This window comes from Dendrobates tinctorius, unplaced genomic scaffold (assembly GCF_039654945.1).
Source record: "Dendrobates tinctorius isolate UK_male_01 unplaced genomic scaffold, ASM3965494v1 ptg000078l, whole genome shotgun sequence".
In the NCBI taxonomy this organism is placed as follows: domain Eukaryota; kingdom Metazoa; phylum Chordata; class Amphibia; order Anura; family Dendrobatidae; genus Dendrobates; species Dendrobates tinctorius.
In genome coordinates this window covers 6712281-6740000 of record NW_027361746.1, presented here as the reverse complement: position 1 = coordinate 6740000, position 27720 = coordinate 6712281, and the positions used below count along the sequence as shown (strand labels likewise).

At 42.8% G+C, this 27720-nt stretch overlaps 1 protein-coding gene across 1 annotated transcript in view; it reads left to right on the top strand.

Moving 5' to 3' along the window:
- PARP8 (poly(ADP-ribose) polymerase family member 8) overlaps positions 1 to 27720 on the top strand; it is a 333484-nt gene that overhangs the window by 259760 nt on the left and 46004 nt on the right. Inside the window, exons 11-14 of the mRNA XM_073583404.1 lie at positions 5633 to 5755; positions 7748 to 8303; positions 18247 to 18300; positions 19601 to 19696. Coding sequence (XP_073439505.1) covers positions 5633 to 5755; positions 7748 to 8303; positions 18247 to 18300; positions 19601 to 19696 — 829 coding nt within the window. The remainder of the gene's footprint in view (positions 1 to 5632; positions 5756 to 7747; positions 8304 to 18246; positions 18301 to 19600; positions 19697 to 27720) is intronic.

Genomic DNA, 27720 nt, shown 5'->3' with positions numbered 1-27720 from the left:
TGTATCTGTGTATCTAACCCTATCCGGTGTGATAATGTCTGCTGAGCTGTGTATCTAATCCTATTGTGTGTTACTGACTGCTCAGCCGTGCATCTAATCCTATCCTGTGTGATACCGTCTGCTGAGCTGTGTATCTAACCCAATCCTGTGTGATAATGTCTGCTGAGCTGTGTAGCTAATCCTATCCTGTGTGATACTGACTGCTGAGTCGTGTATCTAATCCTATCCTGTGTGATACTGACTGCAGAGCCGTGTATCTAATCTTATTCTGTGTGATACTGTCTGCTGAGCCGTGAATCTAATCCTATCCTGTGTGATACTGACTGCAGAGCCATGTATCTAATCTTATTCTGTGTGATACTGTCTGCTGAGCCGTGTATCTAATACTATTCTGTGTGATACTATGTGCTGAGCCGTGTATCTATTCCTATCCTGTGTGATACTGACTGCTGAGCTGTGTATCTAATCATATCCTGTGTGATACTGTCTGCTGAGCCGTGTATCTATTCCTATCCTGTGTGATACTGACTGCTGAGCTGTGTATCTAATCCTATCCTGTGTTATACTGACTGCTGAGCTGTGTATCTAATCCTATCCTGTGTGATACTGACTGCTGAGCCGTGTATCTAATCCTGTCCTATGTGATACTGGGCTCCCCCTGCAGTCTGTGTCAGAGGGTGGTCTTTGTTGGCACGGTAATAAATTGTGTTATTTCCAGCTTCACAGAAGGACGATAACACCATACAGTCATGGCCAAAAGTTTTGAGAATGACACAAATATTAATTTTTACAAAGTCTACTGCTTCATTTTTTCTAATGGCAATTTGCATATACTCCAGAATGTTATAAAGAGTGATCAGCTTAACAGCAATTACTTGCAAAGTCAATATTTGCCTAGAAAATTAACTTTATCCCCCTAAACACATTTCAACATCATTGCAGCCCTGCTTTAAAAGTACCAGCTAACATCGTTTCAGTGATTGCTCCATTAACACAGGTGTGGGTGTTGATGAGGACAGGGCTGCAGATCAATCTGTCATGATTAAGTAAGAATGACACCACTGGACACTTTAAAAGGTGGCTGGTGCTTGGCATCATTGTTTCTCTTCTGTTAACCATGGTTATCTCTAAAGAAACACGTGCAGTCATCATTGCACTGCACAAAAATGGCCTAACAGGGAAGAGTATCGCAGCTAGAAAGATTGCACCTCAGTCAACAATCTATCGCATCATCAAAAACTTCAAGGAGAGAGGTTCCCTTGTTGCCAAAAAGGCTCCAGGGCGCCCAAGAAAGACCAGCAAGCGCCAGGACCGTCTCTTAAAAGTGTTTCAGCTGCAGGATCGGGCTACCAGCAGTGCAGAGCTTGCTCAGGAATGGCAGCAGGCAGGTGTGAGTGCATCTGCACGCACTGTGAGGCGGAGACTCTTGGAGCAAGGCCTGGTCTCAAGGAGGGCAGCAAAGAAGCCACTTCTCTCCAGAAAAAACATCATGGACAGACTGATATTCTGCAAGAGGTACAGGGAGTGGACTGCTGAGGACTGGGGTAAAGTCATTTTCTCTGATGAATCCCCTTTTCGATTGTTTGGGACATCTGGAAAACGGCTTATCGGAGAAGACCAGGTGAGCGCTACCACCAGTCTTGTCTCATGCCAACTGTCAAGCATCCTGAAACCATTCATGTGTGGGGTTGCTTCTCAGCCAAGGGAATGGGCTCTCTCTCAGTCTTGCCTAAAAACACAGCCATGAATAAAGAATGGTACCAGAATGTCCTCCAAGAGCAACTTCTCCCAACCATCCAAGAGCAGTTTGGCGATCAACAATGCCTTTTTCAACATGATGGAGCACCTTGCCATAAAGCAAAGGTGATAACTAAATGGCTCAGGGAACAAAACATAGAGATTTTGGGACCATGGCCTGGAAACTCCCCAGATCTTAATCCCATTGAGAACTTGTGGTCAATCATCAAGAGACGGGTGGACAAACAAAAACCTTCAAATTCAGACAAAATAAAAGCATTGATTTTGCAAGAATGGACTGCTATCAGTCAGGATTTGATCCAGAAGTTGATTGAGAGCATGCCAGGGAGAATTGCTGAGGTCCTGAAGAAGAAGGGTCAACACTGCAAATATTGACTTGCTGCATTAACTCATTCTAACTGTCAACATAACCTTTTGTTACTCATAATATGATTGCACTTATATTTCTGTATGTGACAAAAACATCTGACAAACACACATAAAAACCAGAGGCCAGCAGATCATGTGAAAATATAATATTTGTGTCATTCTCAAAACTTTTGGCCATGACTGTAGACATGATAAGAATAATAGGCAAAATTGTTTGGTGAATTGGAACACATGGGGTTAAAATTTCACCTCACAACATAGCCTATGACGCTCTCGGGGTCCAGACGTGTGACTGCAAAATTTTGTGGCTGTAGCTGCGACGGGTGCAGATGCCAATCCCGGACATACACACATACATACATACACACCCACATTCAGCTTTATATATTAGATCATTGAGCGTTATTGGGATGTTCTGCTTTCATATCAATGTTGTTAAAACCCAATAAAAATATTTAAAGTAAAAAATAAAGAAAAATACAAGTAACATAATTTACCGTATGTACTCGAGTATAAGCCGACCCGAGTAAAAGCCGAGGCACCTAATTTTGCCACGGAAAACTGGGTAAGCTTATCGACTCGAGTATATGCATTGTCCCCTCATCCCTGTCCTGGTATGTGTAGCTCCCCCCGTCCTGTCCTGGTATGTGTGGCTCCCCTCGTCCTGTCCTGGTATGCGTGGCTCCCCCAGTAGCTGTCATGGTGTGCATGGCTCCCCCCGTCCTGTCCTGGTGTGCGTGGCTCCCCTCAGTAGGTGTCCTGGTATGCGTGGCCCGCCCCGTCGCTATCCTGGTATGCGTGGCTCCCCCCTCCCGTCCTTGTATGCATGCTTCCTATTACAAAAAAAAAAACAAACATCCTACTCACCCTCCTCCAGGGTTCCCTTGCAGTATCTCGTTGGTCCCGGGGCCCTCACAGCATCTCGCTGCTGCCAGATTCCAGCAGCATTTCCTGTGCTGAGCGATCATGTGACCCCGCCGGCTTCAGGATGTGTTCTGGAAGCCGGCGGCTGCAGCTGTCACTGTGCGCGCTATAAGAGATATGAATATTAATTTCTCTTTAGCAGAAGCACAGGCTTTAGCCACAACTGCCGGCTCTTGCCGCACCCCCTCCCCAGCCAGTCTTCTGGGACAATTGACTCATGTATAAGCCAAGGGGGGCGTTTTCAGCACACAAAAAAGTGCTGAAAAACACGGCTTATGCACGAGTATATACGGTATCTAATAGGTGCAGAAAATAATGTGCAACCTCAAAAACTCACCAAATACTCATCGTGGGAACGTAGCCCTTAGGCTATGTGCACACGTAGTGGAACTCTCGCGGAAGATACCGCGAGAATTCCGGAATTCCATTCCGTGGGAAAATCGCATTTTAAATTCCCCCGATTATCCCGCAGAAAAATTAGCGATTTGCAAGCGTAATTAGCTTGCAGAATGCTAGCGTTTTCCAAGCGATCTGTAGCATCGCTTGGAGAACTGATTGACAGGTTGGTCACACTCGTCAAACATAGTGTTTGACAAGTGTGACCAACTTTTTACTACTGGTGCTGCCTATGCAGCATCAGTAGTAAAAGATAAAATGTAAAAAATGATAAAAAAAATAAAAAATATTGTTATTCTCACCTTCCGGCGTCCCGCGCAGCCTTCCCGCCTCTCTCCACGCTCCCGGTCCCAGTAATCCTTTGCGCGAATGACCGCGAGACATCACGCTCCCACGAGATCTCAACGTCATTGTGGTCATTCTCGCAAAGGATTACAGTGACCGGGAGCGTGGAGAGAGGCGGGATGGCTGCGCGGGACGTCGGAAGGTGAGAATAACAATATTTTTTATTTTAATTCTATTTTTTACAGGGATATGGTACCCACAGCCTGGAGGACAGTCTCTTCTCCGGACTGTGGGTACCATCCGCCAATGTTCTGCTTATTTTTCGCATGGTGTGCACAGCCACATGCGGAAAGAAAGCAGACAATGCATTCCTATGGGTGCAGGATCGCTGCAATTCAGCTAAATTAATGAGCATGCTGCATTTTTTTACCGCGAAGCGATTCCGCCGTGGAAAAAACCGCAGCATTAGCACAGCATTGCGGAATCCCATAGGAATGCATGGGATGCTTATTTTTTGCATTTTCGCGGCAAAATCGCGTGTTTAAAACCGTTGCGAAAAATAAGCATAAGCAAAAACTGTGACGTGTGAACTCAGCCTAAGGCTATATGCAAACGTATGCAGAAAATTTCTGCATAAAAGCAGGACTCCTTCCCAAAAAATGTGCGTTTTTTTCCGCACGTTTCGCCTCGATCTTTGCCGTGCGTCCCCAGACACATAGAAAACAGCCAGAAATGCGGAATTTACCGCGAAATTAATAAGCATGCTGCGTTTTTTACTGCAAAGCGTTTTCACGGTAAAAAAACGCATCAATATGCACAAACAGTGAAAAATGCAATAAAATGAATGAGAAGCTTCTTTTAAGCGTTTTTTGAGAGGATTGTTTGGTAAATCCGTGGGAAAAACGCAGAAAAAAACGCAACGTGTGAACACAGACTAAGAGTACTCCAGGCTCGGCTCTCACTTATATACAGTAACCCTGTTTTGGCCATGTTCACATGGTCAGTATTTGGTCAGTATTTTAGATCAGTATCTGTAATCAGAAACCAGGAGAGGAACAATCAGAGGAAAAGTATAATAGAGACACGTCACCACTTCTGTATTATCACCCTCTCCTGGTTTCGGCTTACAAATACTGACCAAATACTTAACGTGTGACTGTGGCCTTATAGTGTAAACCAGAACTTCTCAAGGGTTTTTCCTGCAAGACCATAGCAACACTGGTGGCGTCTTCCTATACTAAAAAATATATATTTGTCTGCTAAGCCAGTATAAAAAAGCAAAGAAAAAACCCTCAAAAGTCAGAGTAAGAACATGTAATGCATCTGTGAAAACAGCCTTTCCATCGGGGCTGCGCTCAGACCTGGGGGGCTGCGCTCAGACATGGGGGGGCTGCGCTCAGACTTGGGGGGGCTGCGCTCAGACTTGGGGGGGCTGTGCTCAGACTTGGGGGGGCTGTGCTCAGACTTGGGGGGGCTTTGCTCAGACATGGGGGGGCTGCACACTTTCAGTAACACAGGTATAAACTGTCTTCTCCTCTGTTAAACTTTTATTAACCAGGGACTCAAACCCTAAGGAACTCCGACTTTATACAGCAAGTGATGTTCTGTTCAGTCGTCATGTTTGCTAACTTCAGCGCTCCGTCTAGTCGGAGTCCTCCAGGGTGTCAGTCTCGGGAGAGCAGAGCGCGTTAATCTTCCGCAGCGGGGGGGGTGAGTGCGGTGAAATCTACGGAGGGCTCCGCCACGGACCCTGCGGCTGAAGCTGAGAAGTTGGAGAAGGGGGTGGAATTTGTTTTAGTAAAAAGATTTTGCCTGGGGTTCTCCGGCTAAGTATAAAGCTTGCATGCACGGCACGGAGAGGATTGTCATTAATCAGATGCTGCTTTTGATGTGTGCACAGGATCATGCAGACATTTGTGACGCAGCAATGGAAACAGAGCAAAGAGAAATCAAACTGTTCGCACAAGAAGATATCGGACAAGAAGGTGAAGTCTCCTCTGCACATTTTTTCTACGTTGCGCAGGTAAAGTCACCTTGTCTGCGGTCATGTAGTGGGTCACAGAGTTGAGCGACTTTGGTCAGATGAAACTGGTCCGACTAGGGCAAAAAAAGTTGGAGTTTCGTCCGAAACCCGACCCCAATGCAAGTCAATGGGGAATAAAAGTCGGCATTAAGTGGATGCACGTACGCGTCTCCCTCCATTTACTTCTGTAGGAATTGTGAAGAGTCCTTGGATGACTACTACAGAAGGGAGCGCAGTGTGAACCGTCACCTGTACCTTCATGTCAGCGCAAGGGGAGTAGGTCGCACAGGATCGTTCACATGCTAATCTGAGTGTTTAGGCCTCTAAAGTCATGGATGTTGGCAGCACATCTCTCCGTGTAAGACAACAATGTGCAAACTGCATGGCGACCAAACCATCTATTTAACAATGCTATGGTCTCCATTCAGTTTCCACTAGATGGTGTAACGGGCCTTAAAGAGAATCTGTTACCAGGAATTTGCTACCTCATCTGAGAGTAGCATAATATAGGACAAGAGAGCCTGATTCCAGAGATGCATCACTTAGCTTACTGGGTGCAGAAGTTTATATAAAACCAGAGTTTTCTCTGCCTTACATGCAGCAGAGCTCAAAAGCTGCCCTCACCCACATCACTGCTTTTTATGTACACTGTATATTGACAGTAATCTGCTTATCAGAAGAGGGGGTGTGGCTGGACTAGGAGGCATGAGGCAGCTAGTCCAGCAGTGATGATCTCCTGCTGATAAAACATTGATTGTTTTGAAAGTAGAGCACACAGCCTAGCAAGTGATACATCCCTGCAATCAGTATCGCAACCCCTACCTCGTGCTGTCCTAAAATTATATAGTTAAAGTCTACTAATAGATTCCCCTGTGCTGATCAACTTTCTATACTGCCAATCGGAACTTAGTGAGGGAATAAATCTGTCTGTGTAGATCCATCATTTGAAAGGTAGAATGTCATCTGATGAGATGTAACCAAAAATACCGAGTGGTTCCTTTACTTAGGAAGAAAGATAGAAGGATAGATAGATATTAGATATATAATAGATAGATCAATGTTAGTTAGATAGATAGATAGATAGATAGATAGATAGATAGATAGATAGATAGATAGATAGATAGTCTGTAATGTCTGTAAAGTGGTATGGAATTAATGGCGCTATATAAATGAGTAAAATAAATGCATAAAATAAATAGACAGATATATACTGTAGATATTAGTTATATAATAGATAGGTGTTAGGAATATATCATGATAAATAGATAGCTAAATATTAGAAATATATATTGGATACATATTACATAGGTAATGGATATTACGTAAATAAAAATACCTGTATATAAAGATATTAGATATACATATAGTGATAGATAAGATAGATAAATATTTGATTTATAGATGGGTAGATAAAGTATTAGGTACAAAGTTATTAAATAAATGGCTATATAGATATATCTCTGGGATAGATGGGTAGAAAGACAGATATTCGATATTTTAGACATATATTAAATAGACAGATATTATAAATAGGCACACAATAGAGATGGATAGATAATAGATAGATGATAGATAGATAACTAATAGATATAGGTAGATAGATAGATAGATAGATAGATAGATGATAGATAGATCATAGATAGATAATAGAATAGATAGATAGATGATAGATAATAGATGGATGATAGATAATAGATGGATGGATAGAAGCCTAATGTAAAAGACAAGAGTCAGAGTAGTAATGGGCAATGAGAAGCAATTACTAAAAGAATAGAAAGTAATCCTAGCACATTTTGCTTACTTGTACGCTTTCTATTCTTGTGACGTTGATATTTCGTGACGTACGGTAATCCTTCAGAATATCAGATATCACAGACCCTGTCAGAATCTGCTGACGTTGGGTTTCTGTAGTTTTGCTCTTACCTTACACTTGGTGGTTATTGTTTTTCTGTATGAGATGTGTTTGTGACTCCTCTCATTTCCCCTCTGAAGGTCGCCCAGTTACCCCCCTCCTGGATGTGGTAAAAGTAAAGTAAAACTAAAGTCGGAACAAGATGGAATCTCTAAGACTCACAAGCTGCTGAGAAGGACTTGTTCTAGTACGGTCAAGGCTGAAGACATGTGTAACGCAAAATCCCACAGGAACTTTGGCCGCTCGCTTTCCAGCGATCCCAGGGCCGAGCAACCAATGGGCTTAAAACCACACAAACTTTTGAGTCGTCAATGTTCCACCGCCATTAAGCAGGAGGAATGCATTTCTCTGAAGCAGCATAAACTCTTAACCCGTTCTTGTTCTGGGGACCCCAGATGTGAGCACAACAGCACCTTGAAGCCCCATAAACTTTTAAGCAGGTCTTATTCTAGTAATCTTCGTATGGAAGAATTAGATGGACTCAAGAACCACAAACTACTCAGCAAGTCTTATTCCAGTGCTCCCAAATCATCAAAAATGGACCTTTTGAAAGAACCTATCGCAGAGGGCAGGCGGCTCTCTCTTACCTCAGGGCTGATTGGTATATTAACGCCAGCTGCATCTTCACAACCTGCTGTGGGTACATTGCTGTTGTTTATGACCATAAGGGAATACTCCTAGTCTTTACCTTATCGGCTTTCCTTCTGGCCCTCCTATCACTGTTTAGCTTTTATTTTCATTTATTATAGCTCCTGTGCAGTACGGGAGCTAGATCCTAGGATCCCAACGATCTCTCGAACTAATGGGCAGAAGCGCTCAGCTTATTCTTGAGGGTGAGCAAATTGGTGCCTAGACTTTCTATTGAGCCCATATAGTGATTTGCTCATCATCAGGGCATAAGCTGAGCGCTTGGTTTGGGTGATTGGTTGGAGTCCTAATACCCGGACCACAGTCCAATCAACAGTGCGGAACATGCGCTATGGATATAAAAAATAAACAGAAATTTTAGGTACCATCTACAGAAAAAAATATACTGAGCTTAAAGCACCATAGAGATACATTGTCTATAAGAAGTCAACATTTCCCTATTAAAATGCCAGGTTTTTGTCATGTAAAAAAAATTGTACCAAGAAGAATCTTTTCAGAACTTTTCCCATCTTTAATGGCACGTATAATCTGTACAAATCCATTGAAAAATAAAGAGAATATTTTGGGTGGAAAAAGAAATATAAAAAGCTAAAATAATGTGGTCGCTTAGATATGCACACCATTCAACTTATAATTTGTGGAAGTACTGTTTGAATTTATGACAGCATATAGTCTTTTTGGATCGTAGTCTATCAGCATGACACATCTAGAATTGGCAATTTTTGCTCACTATTCTTTGCAGTAGCTCCAAATCTGTTGGATGGCGAGGGCATCTCCTTTTTACAGCGCCCTTTTCAGGTCACCCACAGATTTTTAATTGGATTCAGGTCTAGCCTGTGGCTGGGCCATTCAAAAACTTAGATTTTTTTTTTTCTAGTGAAGCCATTCTTTTGTTTATTTGGAGGTGTGCTTCGCATTGTTGTCATGCACTGTAAAATTCATCTTCAACTTTTTAGCAGAAGCCTGAAAGTTTTTTTTCAAACCTTACTGACATTTAGAACTATTCATAATCTCCTAAAGTTCCAGCTGCCAAAAATCTGCCCCAAAGCATCATAATGCTGCCTCTACCATGCTTCACTATGGGTATGTTTTTTGTTTTTTTTTGGTGATGCATAGTGTTGGCTTTGCACAAGACATACCTTTTGGAATTATGGACAAAAAGTTTAACCTTGGTTTAATAAGAACATAACTTATTTTCCCCCATGCTTCTGGCACATTTGATGTAGGCTATGGAAAAACATAGCGTGTTTTGGATGTTTTTCTTTGCAAGAAGAGACTTCCGTCTTGACATCCTACCTCACAGGCCAGCTAAATGAAGGACATTGATGTCACATGCCTAACACACAAAAAGTACTTGCCAAAAAATCCTGCAGCTCCTTTAATGTTGCTGTGGGCCTCTTGGTAGCTTCTTGGACCAGTTTACTTTAATTTTTGAAGGACATCTAGTTCTAGGCAAGGTCACTGTTGTGCAAAATTTAAGCCGCTTCTTGATGACTGTCTTCACACTGTCTGTGATACATCTAACAGCTTGGAATTTTTTTTGTTTGCGTTTCCTGACTGATAACATTTAACAATGAGATCCTTTTACTGGGTTGTAAGCTGTTTACGGACCATGGTTTCTGCTGTAAAATGCAACTAAAAAAATGATATCTTTATTTCCCCCCTCAGAATGATTTTAGATTGTTTCTTGGTACAGATTATGGGTAACATTAGAAGTGGAAAAGTTCTGAAATTATTCTTCCTGGTGAGATTTTTTTTTTTACATGACAAAAACCTGGCATTTTCACATGGAGGTGTAGACTTTTTATATCAACTGTACATTAAATTGGTTGTCTTGTTAATTAATGGGGGTTTTCCGCGACTTCCTAACTCTGAGTCCATTTATCTCTGTCCAATGTTCAGTGCTGATTCCCTAATGTCGGGGCCTGACCATTTTAGGTCGTGTACAGGCCATCACTACTGATGTCCGCAGCGCTATCCAGGCTGATAAGAAGCATGCCATTGATAAGACAGCTTGGCAGGGTATGGGAAATGTATGGAAGCAGCAGAGTCCTGAAGAACCAGAAAAATGTTCTATCACTGGGGGTCCGGCTGATGACACCCCACTGATTCTGTAAATGGACATCTCCCTTGTGTGAATGAAGGTTTACTGAGCATGTGGGAATTTGGGTCTTTGCTACCCCATCAGGGTTGCCAACTTTCCTTTTTTATATTTTTTCTGGGCAGCTTATCAAACAGTCACGGATAAACATCATTTTTTATGGACACCATAATAAGTCATTATTATAAGTGATCTGTGTCTACAGCCTGTAATTCTGATTTAAAGAAATCATCTTCATTCACTGTAAAATTATGAGAATTGCAGTCCTAAATAATCTGTAGAAATTTCTTCAGCTTCAAAAAATTCAAGGGCGCCGACCTGACACTGTCTGTAGGTTACTGTGCACAATCCTGCTGACAGGTCCTCTTTAAATAACAATGCCCCAGCTGCTGCTGCCCGCTGGCTGGATAAATCCAACTTCAATATATGCAAAAAGGTAGAAATGCTGGTGAAGAATTACCACGATCCAGATGAATAGAAGTAGGTTGCAGTTTTTTTCCTCCTTGTTTCTAAGTTGAATGGACCTCTTCCTCAGGCCACAATATAGAGTGGGATCTATAACATGGCATGATTTATTGGCAGAGACCCTGATTCCAGTGATGTATCACTTATTGAGCTGCTTGCTGTTATTTTGATAAAATCCCTGTTTTTTTTAATCTGCTGCAGTTCTCTGGTATAACCACGGCTACCACTGATTGGCTGCTTTCTGTATGGACAGAAATCTGCCAATCACTGTTGGGGTTGGGGTTATACAGAGGACTTTAATATGCTTGACTACCTGGCAGCAAGGTTAATAGTTCTCTAATGATGATCTCCTGCTGATTAAAACAGTGCTTTTAAAAAAACTACTGCAAGCAGCCCAGTAAGTGACACATCGTTGGAATCAGGGTGTCTGTCTCTACATTATGCTGCACTCAGAATTGGAGGCAAAAACCTGCTGACAGATTCCCTTTAATTCTTATAGACAAGTAAGGGAGAGTTCTTGGAGCAATAATTGCACATGCTCAGTAAAGCTTCAGTCACACAGGGGGACTTTGGGGATAAATGAGGCCGTCCGCCAATGGGAGGCGACCGATAATGGGACCTCCAGTAAACCTGTAGATAAGTGATATAAGTTGCATATGAGGTATGAGGTAGCCCCATTAATAGACTGAGCTTTGACCAGAGATGTTATGAATGGATCTATCTGTGGTGACTATACTTTGTCTGCAATATTCTACTGTTTCTCTCACTCTTTAGGGCTGAAATTATGGTGTGTGATTTAGTGTCGTTTCCCCTTGACTCCTTTATCCAGTGTTCCTGCATACTGTAGTTGCTTAATTCTGGAATTTTACAATTTTATCTAAAACTCTCAATTTCAGCATACATCTTTGAGAGCGAAACCCATGTTTCAAACTGCCTCCCCTACATCTCACTAGGATAATATCAAAAAGTGTACACGGATTGAAGAGCGAGTGACTGCAGGATCAGAGCACACAGCGGTTGTCTCTAGTTCGTTACCAGACCTGTACAGAGCAATGAGAATCATTCACATAAGATTATTGCGTCATTGTTACTGTATATGCATTTGTAAAATAGAAAAGTTAGACGGGTTGGTCTAGGAGTCGACTCCTGACCTTCTTGCCTTCACTGAAGAAAATGCAAGTAACATCAAAATCTCACCCAATACTCATTGTGGGAACGTAGCCTGAGGCATCGCAGCGTTATAGAGAAAACGCTGCTTTGAGTTAAAGGTCAAACCCATCTGTCCCACCATGAGTTCACAAAACTGGAGTACAGAAACAGCACAAATTACAATTGCTATAAAAACATCATTTTATTAATCAAAAAAATAAAAAAATGCCATACAATTATGCAACTGATAAACCTCTATTGTGGGACACACAAAAGGCTATGTGCTCCTATTAACCACAAAATTTGTACATAAAAAATCTTGAGATTATAAGTCTAACAAGACTCTATATATGTAGTACAAGATTCCTCTGACCACTAGTTTAAAATACTGAAGTCCTCCCTGCACTGAAAAAGTAGAAAATGGCCCAGCAATATGCCATAGCCTTGAAAAACCGCTTACAGCAAGAACGACACAGAATTGAACATAATTCAAAGCGATCATTTAGACATCCAAAAAAGTATCCTAAGTAACTCACATGTGTGGAACAAATGCCGCATGTCCCTCACCCCGACGCGTGTTTTGTCCTCTTCCTCAGGGGGCGTATGCGTTAAAGGTGTTGTCCAGGCTTGGGGCTCAAGTCTGCAGTCACGTTATGTGACTGCAGACTTGTCAATCCAGGGAGCGGGAACACGCTTAAAAAAATATAAATAAGTGTGTTCGCCGCCCGGGGTCCACCGTGTGGCAGATGGAAAAGCCGCTGCTAACAGAGGCAGGGCACTGTAGCGGTTATGTGCACGGGGTTAACTGCACCCAGTGCACTACAGCAAGCTCTGTTAAGGTCACAGAGCTGCACGCTTAAAGCATACAAAACCACTGAGTCTGTTCTAGGTCACAGACTCCAGCGGAGCAGACACGGTATAAATAGTCACAGGAGTAGCCTTAGACGTCAGGACAACTCCGTCTAGACCTACCGTGAGAGAGAGGTGCGAGACGTCGCAACTGCGAACGCTCAAGGAACTGCAAACGCAGCGAGGTGAGGACGCTAGCTGCTGAGAGAGAACTAGATGGAGCGCGCTGGCGCTAGCGCTGCTACTGGCGGCTGCCCAATCACTCACACAGTCGTAATATCAGTGGGAAGGGGTTTCATAATAAGTCAGTCACCAGTCCAAGCATCTATCACCATACATACAGCAGCAGTATGAAATATACTAGCGCATGGCATAGCGGCCATGCACACTTTTTATAGCGTACGGGACCTGCCGGAAATCTCCAGAGCCCTGAGCTGAACCAATGGAATCAGGAGCAGGACCTGAGCACCTGATTCCTGAACTCCAATGGGAGCTCATTCCATGAGCATGCTCAGAAGCTGGCTGAAAGGACTTAGCCTCTGGAGACAAATGTGAGGGTCTGTATCTCTGCATATGTACTGTATGGCAGGATACAGATTCCTAACATTACCCCCCCTCCTAAGTCCCCCTCCTCCCTGAACCTTCCGGGCGACTGACCCGTGCCCTACGATGGCACAGGGCTCAAACTCGTCCGAGGGCGAGCTTGGTGTCCAGGTAGGTGTTACAGTCACCCGAGACACCTGGAAGGCATCAGTGGAATCGAGGTCACTAGGTTTCAAGAGGGACACCTGGGAGATGGCAGGAGCGGGAATGACCGAGGCACGCCGCCGCGTGTCGGCAGATGTCGCCACACTCCGCCTGGGATGGTTAGGCTGAGCACAAAAGGTGCAAGCCTGAATAAATTTTTTAATGTCCCGAGCTCTATGGGGCCACCAATACGCACCAGCCAGCAGCTTTGAGACCTGCATATAGCCCCGATGATGGTGCGTGTTGGGCGCATGTGCCCAGGTGAGCACCAGAGCCCTGAGATGAGGAGGCACAAAAGTCTCGATAACCGGTTCAGACTCCACCTTTTGCCGCGAGACGGCTTCCGAAGAAACCGCACAAACATGGTGACAACCGCAAATGGACTCCTGGTCGGAGTCTGAACTAAGGTTGGTACGAGATATCTCCATGGGCTCAGGAAGTAGAACCTCTGGCTCCCCTAGCTCAAGAGGTTCAAAAAATTTGGGAGCTGAAACGGATTTGCGCTTGGAGTGCGCCCGCTCCATACCGCGGTCCGAAAAACGGAGGTCGATCACTGTAGCGGTTATGTGCACGGGGTTAACTGCACCCAGTGCACTACAGCAAGCTCTGTTAAGGTCACAGAGCTGCACGCTTAAAGCATACAAAACCACTGAGTCTGTTCTAGGTCACAGACTCCAGCGGAGCAGACACGGTATAAATAGTCACAGGAGTAGCCTTAGACGTCAGGACAACTCCGTCTAGACCTACCGTGAGAGAGAGGTGCGAGACGTTGCAACTGCGAACGCTCGAGGAACTGCAAACGCAGCGAGGTGAGAACGGAGCCTCAGCGGAGACACAGCAATATCTCTGGCGCGATGCAGGACGCTAGCTGCTGAGAGAGAACTAGATGGAGCGCGCTGGCGCTAGCGCTGCTACTGGCGGCTGCCCAATCACTCACACAGTCGTAATATCAGAGGGAAGGGGTTTCATAATAAGTCAGCCACCAGTCCAAGCATCCACCACCATACATACAGCAGCAGTATGAAAAATACTAGCGCATGGCATAGCGGCCATGCACACTTTTTATAGCGTACGGGACCTGCCGGAAATCTCCAGAGCCCTGAGCTGAACCAATGGAATCAGGAGCAGGACCTGAGCACCTGACTCCTGAACTCCAATGGGAGCTCATTCCATGAGCATGCTCAGAAGCTGGCTGAAAGGACTTAGCCTCTGGAGACAAATGTGAGGGTCTGTATCTCTGCATATGTACTGTATGGCAGGATACAGATTCCTAACACAGAGTAGATGGGTATAGCGTTGCTCGTTATAATATACCATACAGGATCATGGTCTGATCATACCACATTTCCTGGGAAGGGGGGAAGCAAAAGAGACTATACAGACAGGACAGCACGGAGTGACAGCTGATTCTTTTTGTGACATAAAACTTTTCCCTGCCTGTTTTGAAACAATGTTTTACCTCACAGAAAGAATTGTCTGTGATCCCATGCTGTCCTGTCCGTATACTCTTTTGCTTCCTCTCCTGCCCAGAAGCTGTGGTATGATCAGACCTTGTTCCTGCACGGTCAGACCCAGCCATTACACAGTACACAGCAGGGGCACATTTATAAGATTATCTCAGCACAGGAGCATTTTATTTAAACACATCCAATTGTGGAAGTTATTATTATTCCAAGATCTGTTGATTTAAAATGAACTTTTATTCATGGGAAATCCCCTTTAAAGGAGAGTTGTCCAGTAGGTGTCCCCCATCCAGCTTCTGCCTTTTCTGCTCAGTTTGACAAGTCAGTCTTTTTGTATAGAGACCAGTCATTAAAGGGCTTGTGCGGTCTAAAATAAGTCTGCAGTCACTGTGTGTGTCTACAGACGTATGAATTTTCCCAGCGCACTCACTTTGCGCTTTGAAGATTCACTGTTTTTTGAGCCGGGAATGGCGGTGATGTATACATTATAAATACTCCTGGGCAAAGCCCGCGTGGTTAGCGCGGCCTCCTCCATGAACTTGTATTGTATTGTGCGATGCTGCGCCCACTAGACAGGATGGCGCCGTGCTCAAAACAGGTGTATGAAACACAGAAAAACACAGTAAAACAAACGTATAAAAATACTCTGTTGTAAAAAAGTAACAGTAAACAGCAAGTGCTAGTAAAAAGATGATAAAACACAGGGCATTTGGTTGATACTTTTTTTTGCAAAAAATGTATACTAAACCGCGCTACCAAACGTCAAGGAAATCCGTATCATAGCAGTCCCTAACCGATGTATTTAAAAACCTGGTCATGGGTATAGTGCCTATATGAGCAGGATTCAGACAGGTGATGTCCGATGTGGACACGCAGCAGAGGATGGCCTTTATGTGCACGGCCCACAAGGGAGGGGTGGAAAACCTCCCTAATCTTGCAAAAACAAGAAACCAATTAAATACAAACACAATACAAGTGTATGAAGCGAATCTGCGTCCAGTAGACGGCTTCTGCCCAGGAGTATGTATATCGCATACATCACAGCCGTTCCCCCCTTTAAGGTTTTCTGTAAACATCACATTAAAATGTAAAAAAAAATAATAACAACTTTGGATAAAAGTCTGACATTTACTTACATAAAAAAGAAAAGCTGCAAACAGTGTTCTAACGTTTTCTTTTTTGTGTGTACAGATGAAGCAAAGTTTAATTTGACAAATAGAATATATTGATAGCTTGTCACTGAAGGTTATCTCGGCTAAGAGGATTTAGGTAATGTAACATTGCACAAGCCACTGACCCATGTCAGATTACACTTTTCTATGCCCGGATTTCTCAGTTCTGCGTTAAGATAAACTTTGCTCCATCTGTACGTATGTGTTGGTCAGTGCACGTCTACTGCATATTGAAGTACAGTTGGCACTGTGACATCCTGAACTATTGTGCCCAGGTGTACGGCAAAAAGGCATATTTTTTGGTTAACGTTTAGGTACTGAAATCTAAAAAAAAAAAAATCTTATTGCATACAATGAGTGTGCACCATTGGCGTGAATTGACCTCAAACTGTTATGGTTTTATGTGTTGTTTGTTTCCACTAGAATAGTGAGTGCAGCTCTGGAGTATAATATATGACGCAAGTCAAGATCAATCCAATATAAAGTAATGTACAGTATATACACATTGATTCCATCCACCAGCAGAATGGTGAATGCAGCTCTGGAGTATAATATGTGACACAACTAGTCAAGATCAATTCAGGATATTTAATGTAAAAATGTAATGTATGTACACATTTTTTTCCACCATCAGAATAGAGAGTGCAGCTCTGGAGTACAAAGAAGTATGGAACTGAGGATAAGTGCAAGTTAATGTTATGCCATTAAAAAAAAAAAACACTCATGAAATTAAACCACCACCAATCCGCTACTTTTTTAAAAAAATTTTCGGGTGTTCGGCAGCCTGTTTACACTTATTATTGGGAAACAAGCGTTCCTAGGAATGCTCTTTAACAATGATCCCCTGGTGTAAACGCAGCTTTACTAAACATTTTATGTTTATTTTGTGATTACCTGTAAAGAATCCTGAAGTGCTACAAAAATGCTATAGGAAATATATTTGAAATGTAAAAAATGCTTTCCCATCAGATTGGGCTCAAATTCTTATACACTAAGGGGTGTGAATTATATCATTTGTATAGTAATGTGAGTGGTTTCTATGGTTGTGAATCAAGTGTTCTGTCCAGAGATTGAATCTAGCTATATGTACTCAGTATGAGTGTGCCTGTATACTGTATGTATATACTGCATATACACACATACATATATATTCCTCAATATTTAAATTATAACATCGGTAAGGAAAAGACATGGAATCATGGAAATAACAGAAACGATAGACAAGTTAGTAATCTTCCAATGATGAAAAAATGTAAACTATATTTTCTCGGTTTATTCAGTACCGAGTAATGATCATCAAAAACAGAAATCCCCGCACTTACAGCCTTGGCTGATATCAATGAAGTTATAGTCTGTGGATTGTTCTGCCGCACTGAATGCACTTGGGCAAATAATAAAGATCCGCTGCTGGCGGCTTCCTTTGCATTTGCCTACCAATGATGTCCCAGAATTGCTCGATGGGAGACAAGCCCATAGATGCTGCAGCTCAGTGTAGAAATCGCCATGTCACGTGTAAGTACTGTATTTCTGTACGTGGTGGTCATACTCAACACTGAATAAATCAAGATGTTTTCACACTCTTTTTATATAATTTGCGCATCATTGATCTTGCAAAGTGTGTATATATAATATAAAATATATTATACATGCACCCTTCACCTAAATAGACACAACCTCCCTCTATTAGGGCATATAGAAATCCTCTGCTCGAGACCCCCATCTCTTACAGAAAGCCCTGTCTTCTCTAGAAGTGAAGGATTTGTTCACTCGTCACAGTTATGTCAGGATTTTTGGAACAATTTTCTGAAATCAGGGTAAAACCCTGTCATTTGGGTCGTCAATATTCCAAAATACCATGATTGCAAGGTGGGAATGAACCTCGGCTATACATTAAGACACAGATTAATATGAAATGAATAGTTTTGTTTCGGTCTGAATTTTATTTTTTTTTTAAATCTATGCCTATTATCCATCTTTTATTGCAGCCAACCAATGGTGCAAAAAGTGTTCCATCGCGGGGGCATGGATTTCTTGTGCAGGTATGTTCCGTATCATGTGTTCAATGGGGCACAATATTCTGATTTTCAGTGAACTTCTTCCAATATCAGACAGACAACATATACAAGAAGATAATTCCGCCTACTTTAAACTATTGGAATATTAAAGGGGTATTCCCAAAATCCAAAGTCATCCATCTCCATAAAATATAGGCTAAATGACTGATTGCTGGGGATTCTCCAGCAATCCTGAGAATGGGTCTCTGGAATAGAGTGAAGGTTCACATGCTTAGCTTCCGCGCTCTGCATCGTCCATAGGACTGATGGAGAAAGCCGAGTACAGTGCTTGCTATCCCTTGCAGGTCTGTAGACAATGAATGCAGTGCAGATCAAGCATGCACACCTATGCTTCATTCGAGATGGGGCTGTACAGAATAATAATCTCAGGATCACTGGGGTCCCAGCAGTCAGACTCCGCCCAATACATTTTTCGCCACCCTATTAATAGGGGATAACTTTGTATTAAGTTCACGCGTCAAGGATTTGCCTAAATCTGATGAATATTTTGCTAGTGGATCTGCAGAAGACATTTTAGGTTTTCAAGTGATCAATATTCATGATTTCTGGTTCCTCAGCCCCAACTGTTGCTGATTGACAACCGACCTATCCCTGTCTTCCATATTGATCACAATGTTTAAGTCTCTGGGACTTAGATACTAAAAAATTCCATGTATTTGGCCAGTACGGCACTAGTAAATGTAAGGAATTGTATCTGGTAAACAGTGTAGGAGATGTGGCACAAGGCCCTTGTTTGTTGTATCATAAGTCATCACCTCATCGATGTTGATGGCCTATTGTTCAGATAGGCTACTTATATCAATATCTCAGAAAACTGAGCCACCTTACATTAGTATTATAGGGACTCTGATCATTTTGTCCCAGAAGTCAGGAAGTGTCAGCACGGTATGTGACTGGTCTAGCGGAGAGTGTGAAGTACGGAACATTTCACAATTGTATATATGGAAGAAAATCTGGTACTAGCCAATTAAATCAGTCACCCCAACCTACTACCAGATCTAAGGTTGATGGAATAATTTATGGTAAATAGCCCATCATTTTCAAAATGCCAAAAAAGCAGTTTTATTTACCCACATTATGATGATACAGTGATGACTCTGCTCATTCTGTCCCACTCTATACAGCAAAGCCAACTGCAGTTTTTATCTGTGGATAATTAAAACATATATTTATATTGAATATCCCTTTCTGATTCATAACCTCTAATTTATTACTTGCTATTTCTTACTTGCTGTCACCATTGTCTCCTTTTTTGATCTTTTAGACAATAGAGTTTGCTGAGCAGAGAATACCTGTGCTAAACGAGTACTGTGTGGTATGTGATGAACCTCATGTATTTCAAAATGGACCAATGCTGAGGGTGAGTACTTGTTACATTATGGATATATTACATGCAGTTCAGTGTTGACTATTTACCTGTGCTAAATAAAAAGTTACAAGTGTTATAAATGTCAAGTGATATATGGTGCACGAATTGCAGATTTTTAGTGTGGGTCCCTGGAAACCTCCTTGTGTGGCTCTCAAAGCAATTTTTAAAGAGGTTTTTCCCACATGAAAACTTTTATACAATATCTGGTGCACTTGATATTTGGGATCACTACAGGAACGGAAAGTGCAATATTGATCAGTCATAGATTTTTCCTGCTCCGGCTAATATTAGGGACTCATGCTGACATTTAAGTAAATATGTTGGCTTGAAAAAGAATTCATATCCGATGAACTTTTCCACATTTTTTTCACGTCACAGCCACAAACTTAAATATATTTTAATGGGATTTTATGTGATATACCAACTCAAAGTAGCAAGTAATTGTGATGTGTAAAAGAAATAATACATGGTGTTGTAAACATTTTAGAAATAGAAAACTGAAAATTGTGAGTACATTTGTATTCAGCCCCCTGTAATCTGATAACCCTAAATAAAATCCTGAGTGACTAATTAGAAGTCACTTAATTACTAAATTGAGTCCACCTTTGGGTAGTTTATTCTCAGTACAGCTACAAATGTTCTGTGAAGGCCTCAGAGATTTGTTTGAGAACATTAGGGACCAAACAGCATCATGAAAATCAAGGAACACATCAGACAGGTCAGGGATAACGTTGTGGAGAAGAGTAAAGCAGGGTTAGGTTATACAAAAAAGCCCAAGCTATAAACATCTCATGGAGAATTGTTCAATCCATCATCCAAAAATGGAAGACTATAGCACAACTGCACACATCCCAAGCAAGGAGAGTACTAATCCTTATTGAAAACATGACGAAGTATATGACTGACAAGGCTACAGTTAGGTGGATTCATAACTGGCTCCATGATCGTACTCAAAGAGTGGTGTTAAATGGTTGCATATCCAATTGGAAGAGTGTTTCAAGTAGAGTACCACAAGGCTCTGTCCTGGCCCCAGTGTTGTTCAATATTTTTTATAAATGATTTAGATAAGGGAACTGAAGGTAAACTGATCAAATTAGCAGATGATGCAAAGCTAGGAGGGATAACTAACACTACAGAGGACAGAGAAAAGATTCAAAAGAATCTAGACAAGCTTGAACAATGGGTATCGATTAATAGAATGGTATTTAACAGGGAGAAATGCAAGATTCTACATGTGGGCAAGAAAAATGAAAATTACACCTACAGAATGGGAGGAATAGAACTAAGCAACAGCACGTGTGAAAAATACTTGGGTATACTAATAGACCATAGACTGCACATGAGTAAAGAGTGTGATGCAGCAGCAAAAAAAAACAAAAACACAGTTCTAGGATGTATTAAGAGAAACATAGAGTCTAGATCATGTGAAGTAATTATCTCCCTCTGCTCAGGCCGCATCGGGAATACTGTGCCAAGTTCTGCAATGTCATAGTGCAGAAGGATGATCCTTATTCTCATTTGCACATGGAAACAAGGGAAGCAATGGAATCAAACTGAAAGGGAGAAGATACAGTTTAGATATTAGAAAAAACTTTTTGACAGAGAGGGTGATCAATGAGTGGAACAGGCTGCCACGAGAGGTGGTGAGTGCTCCTTGAAATGGAAGTCTTCAAACATCTGTCTGAGATGGTTTAGTGAATCCTGCATTGAGCAGGGGGTTGGACACGATGACCCTGGAGGTCCCTTCCAGCTCTAACATTCTATCATTCTATATAATTAGAGAAGCAGCCAAGAGGCCCATGGTCACTCTGGAGACGCTCAAGAGATCCACAACTCAGGGGGGAGAATCTGTCTACAGGACAAATAATAGTCACATGTTCCACAAATGTGACCTTTATGGAAGAGTGGCCAGAATAATTTTTTTTAAAGCAAGCCATTAGAAGTTTAGTTTGTAATTTGCAAAAAGCCATGTACGGGACACAGCTAGCATGCGGAAGAAGATGCTCTGCTCAGATGAGAACTAAGTAGAACACGCTATTTGGGGCAGAAAACTAACACTGCACATCACCCTGAAAATACAGTTCCAACTGACAAACATGGTGGCAACCAGTCTGTTCTTCCATTAAGGAGAAATCAGTATTTAAATTGAGCTGCAAATAAGCCTGAAGTACTACTGTAGATCTAAAGTCTCTGTCACTCCAGCTTTATTCCCCACCCTGCGCCGTTTCCTCCTGCCTGGCCATCTCTATGCTGTGTGACTTCTGGCAGGAGGAGGTGGCTCTGTGCGAGGAATAGAGCTGGAGTGTCAAATGCTTCATATCTACCATAGTCCTCCAGCCTCCTTTGCATATCAATTCAAGCCCCGATCTCTCAGTAATGGAGAAACCGATTAGGTATGTATTGGTATTGCTGGACTTGTCATTATGCATATACACTCACTGGCCACTTTATTAGGTACACCATGCTAGTAAGGGGTTGGACCCCCTTTTGCCTTCAGAACTGCCTCAATTCTTCGTGGCAGAGATTCAACAAGGTGCTGGAAGCATTCCTCAGAGATTTTGGACCATATTGACATGATGGCATCACACAGTTGGCGCAGATTTGTCGGCTGCACATCCCTGATGCGAATCTCCCGTTCCACCACATCCCAAAGATGCTCTATTGGATTGAGATCTGGTGACTGAGGAGGCCATTTGAGTACAGTAAACTCATTGTCATGTTCAAGAAACCAATCTGAGATGATTCGAGCTTTATGACATGGCGCATTATCCTGCTGAAAGTAGCCATCAGATGTTGGGTACATTGTGGTCATAAAGGGATGGACATGGTCAGCAACAATACTCAGGTAGGCTGTGGCGTTGCAACGATGCTCAATTGGTACCAAGGGGCCCAAAGAGTGCCCAGAAAAAATTCCACACACCATGACACCACCACCACCAGCCTGAACCGTTGATACAAGGCAGGATGGATCCATGCTTTCATGTTGTTTACGCCAAATTCTGACCCTACCATCCGAATGTCGCAGCAGAAATCGAGACTCATCAGACCAGGCAACGTTTTTCCAATCTTCTACTGTCCAATTTCGATGAGCTTGTGCAAATTGTAGCCTCAGTTTCCTGTTCTTAGCTGAGAGGAGTGGTACCCAGTGTGGTCTTCTGCTGCTGTAGCCCATCTGCCTCAAAGTTCGACGCACTGTGCGTTCAGAGATGCTCTTCTGCCTACCTTGGTTGTAACGGGTGGCAATTTGAGTCACTGTTGCCTTTCTATCAGCTCGAACCAGTCTGCCCATTCTCCTCTGACCTCTGGCATCAACATGGCATTTCCGGCCACAGAACTGCCGCTCACTGGATTTTTTTTCTTTTTCGGACCATTCTCTGTAAACCCTAGAGATGGTTGTGCGTGAAAATCCCAGTAGATCAGCAGTTTCTGAAATTCTCAGACCAGCCCTTCTGGCACCAACAATCATGCCACGTTCAAAGGCACTCAAATCACCTTTCTTCCCCATACTGATGCTCGGTTTGAACTGCAGGAGATTGTCTTGACCATGTCTACATGCCTAAATGCACTGAGTTGCCGCCATGTGATTGGCTGATTAGAAATTAAGTCTTAACACACAGTTGGACAGGTGTACCTAATAAAGTGGCCAGTGAGTGTATATGTAGTTTGGGGTGTGTAATTCTGTTGACTGATTCCCTTTAGTAAAAGTTTTACAATACGTACTTCAAAATTGAGCTATTAAGGACTACAACTTATTCGTAAAAGAAAGCACATAAAGGGTTAAGCTTATTTCACGAGAAAGAAGAAGAGAACAATGAATGAGCAGTATAGAAATCTAAGCATTGAGGTAAAGAGATGCCTTCCCGGATCTGGCTTTGATGATAGATTATTATCTGCCGCCGTATTACCTACTTCGTGTGATCCATTATTCATATGTTGTAGCCTTTTGATTATGGGATGAAATAGGCTTGTGCCAGATGATAATTAGTTAATTAGCGTGATGTCTGCTCCTGGTGTCTTGGTGTTTGAATGTAAAAACCTTCATTCATTTCCCGGCTTGTAAACAAGTCTTCTGTTCCTATTATATTATTGTTTGCTGTAATTACGTCCGAGGTCAGAAAGTATCAGCGTGCGCCTACAATAACTGGATGCTAAGCACAACATGAGATGGAGAATTCAGGCCTTTCATGTGATGCATAGTATGACGGGCCGAGTGTTGGACGATGTGCAGAATCTCCTGGAGGAGAGGACAATCCTGAAGAATCTCTTCCTAGCTTTCTGCATTCTGCTCTTCCTTTGTTACTTCTCCTAGAAATGTCCAAAATTATTGAGAACTAGTTATTACCATTCCCTTTTACCCAATAGGGTGTGACGCTATATACCCTGACAACGTTCTCACCAACTGGACTACTTTAGGGCTCGTGCAATTGCACGGGTACTGTCCGAGGCTTTGACCACCAATCGTACCCATGTTTTTCTATGGGGGTTTGCACATGTCTGATTTGCCTCCAAGAATCGGATGGAACTTGCCCATTCAAGTCTATGGGTCCGTGAAAAAAAAAAATCAGACTGCGGATGACATGTGAGTGTCGTCCGATTTTCATGGACTGACATAATAGAGAAGGTGGAGAAACTTTTGGGTTTTTTCTTTCCATCTCCAAGAAAATCAGGTCCCACTCCAATCAAATTCTGATCAATTTGATTCTAATTTCCATAATCGGACTGATTTTCTCGGATGGAGTGAGGACGGTTGTGTGACCCTACCTACCCTTAGGCTGTAGTATAAAAAATCATTCTGATTTGCATCTAGAAAAGTGGGACAATTTTTTTCTCACTTGTCATCTGTATACAATCCATTTTCTTACAGCAAATGGTCTTGTTAATCATTCACAAGACCATTTATAGTTTCCTTAGTCACAAAATTACAATGTATGGACTCAATCACAGGACTGTAGATTCTCTCATCTGAGACAATGTGGTCGATTCTACTACTGACAGTCTGATCAGAGTTTGATCAGAGGATCAGCATAGTGTGATCTTCTTTCTGATGAGCGAATCAGAGCACACTGTGAGGAGAAGATGGAGAACAACATTTCTGCATCTTCTCCATTCTATGAGTCTGCAGAAATCTGACTGCACACCATATCACATTAATAGCCTTGAGCTTTAGTTTTGGCCAAAAGATTTTTTAAGCAGGCACAATGGCAAGGTAGACGCTTTTGACCGAGCCCTACTCTACTCTAACCTATGAAGCATTTCTTAAAATACCCAATACTCTTTTTAGGTATATTTGTGTTTATTTTTCTTTAAGGGAATGTGTCACATAAATTTTTTAAAATGACCAATAATACCACATACAAGGGACAATTATCGCCACACCATGACCAGACTACATATTACCATCACATAGTGACTGAGTAATACCACATACAACTGACAAATACCACCACACCATGTCCAGACCATATATTACCACCACATACAAGGAACAAATACTGCCACACCATGGTCGGACCACATATTACTACCACATAGTGACCGAATAATACCACATACAAGTGACAAATACCACCACACCATGACCAGACCATATATTACCACCACAGATAAGGAACAAATACCGCCACACCATGGTCGGACCACAAATTACTACCACATAGTGACCGAATAATACCACATACATGGCACAAATACCTGCACACCATGACCAGACCACATATTACCATTGCATAGTGACCGAATAATACCACATACAAGGAACAAATACCGCCACACCATGTCCAGATCACATATTTCCACCACATGGTGACCAATAATACCACATACTGTACAAGGAACAAATACTGCCACGCCATGGTCGGACCACATATTATCACCACATAGTGACCGAATAATACCACATACAAGGCTCAAATACCTGCACACCATGACCAGACCTTATATTACCACCACATAGTGACCAAATAATTCCACATACCATATCCGTGAAAAAATTGAAACTGTCATCCGAGTGCAGTCCGATTTTCATGGCTCCAATGTGTGAATGGGCCCTAACGATACCTTATGCCCACTACCCATCTAGATGTTCATAATATCAGTCACCCGATGACTACATGAAGCGGAAGTGTTAGGCATCGGGTTTCTGTTGCTGCACAGCAGGAATCCCGAGCCTTGCATTCAGCAGTCTCCCATTCCTCTCCGGCCGCAGAGGAGGCTGCTCAGCAGACTTGTCGATCACGGCGCTCTGCTCAGACCAGCTCTGTGGGTTTGGTTGCTGCTGCCACCTCTGGTCCAGCTATAGCAACACATGCTGGTCAGCAGCGAGCTACTCCGGGGACTAAGTCCTCCTTTCGGCCCACTGAGCATGCCCGTGGGACGATCTCTCATTGGAGATCGGAGGTCACGTGCTCAGGTCCTTCTCCAGCTCGGATTGGACCATCAGGAAGGTCCCGGAAGGATGCTGCTATAAAAGGTTTGCATGGCCGCTCGGCCATGCGCTAATATAGACAAACATTAGACCATGTGGAGTGAGTGTTGTATGCATGTATGAATGTCTCTGGTGAGTGACTCATTAAGAAACCCCTACCCTTGGTACGCATGTGTTGTGCAGCCTAGCCTGTTAAGTGCCCAGGTCTAGGTGTAGGTAGAGGCAGAGTCAGAGACTGGAATCAGTGTCCACCGGTGGCTCTACACACCACGGTGCACGTGCTCGACACTCCACCATAGACAGCGTCTATTGTGGTGTCCGCAGGTGTAACGCCATGTGCCCAAAAGGTCTAGAGGGAGTTCTGTGACCGCATTCTGTGCGCCTCCTTGCCGAGCTCTGTGAGTTCTAACAGACTCCGGCATTTAAGTTCCGCGGCGCTGCGGCTCTGTGACATAACAGAGTCCGCTCCTGTTCACAACGGGTGACGTTAACCCGCGTGTGACCTTTTGTATACCGCTATATACAGTACAGACCAAAAGATTGGACACACCTTCCAAAAACACCTTTCAAAACTATGAATTAACACATGTGGAATTATATAATTAACAAAAAAGTGTGAAACAACTGAAAATATGTCTTATATTCTAGGTTCTTCAAAGTAGCCACCTTTTGCTTTGATTACTGCTTTGCACACTCTTAGCATTCTCTTGATGAGCTTCAAGAGGTAGTTACCGGAAATGGTTTTCACTTCACAGGTGTGCCCTGTCAGGTTTAATAAGTGGAATTTCTTGCCTTATAAATGGGTTTGGGACCATCAGTTGTGTTGTGCAGAAGTCTGGTAGATACACAGCTGATAGTCCTACTGAACAGACTATTAGAATTTGTATTATGGCAAGAAAAAAGCAGCTAAATAAAGAAAAACGAGTGGCCATCATTACTTTAAGAAATGAAGGTCAGTCAGTACGAATAATTGGGAAAACTTTGAAAGTGTCCCCAAGTGCAGTGGCAAAAACCATCAAGCACTACAAAGAAACTGGCTCACATGAGGACTGCCCCAGGAAAGGAAGACCAACAGTCACCTCTGCTGCGGAGGATAAGTTCATCCGAGTCACCAGCCTCAGAAATTGCAGGTTAACAGCAGCTCAGATTAGAGACCAGGTCAATGCCACACAGAGTTGTAGCAGCAGACACATCTCTACAACAACTGCTAAGAGGAGACTTTGTGCAGCAGGCCTTCATGGTAAAATAGCTGCTAGGAAACCACTGCTAAGGACACGCAACAAGCAGAAGAGACTTGTTTGGGCTAAAGAACACAAGGAATGGACATTAGACCAGTGGAAATCTGTGCTTTGGTCTGATGAGTCCAAATTTGAGATCTTTGGTTCCAACCACTGTGTCTTTGTGCGACGCAGAAAAGGTGAACAGATGGACTCTACTTGCCTGGTTCCCACCATGAAGCATGGAGGAGGAGGTGTTATGGTGTGGGGGTGCTTTGCTGGTGACACTGTTGGGGATTTATTCAAATTGAAGGCATACTGAACCAGCATGGCTACCACGGCATCTTGCAGCGGCATGCTATTCCATCCGGTTT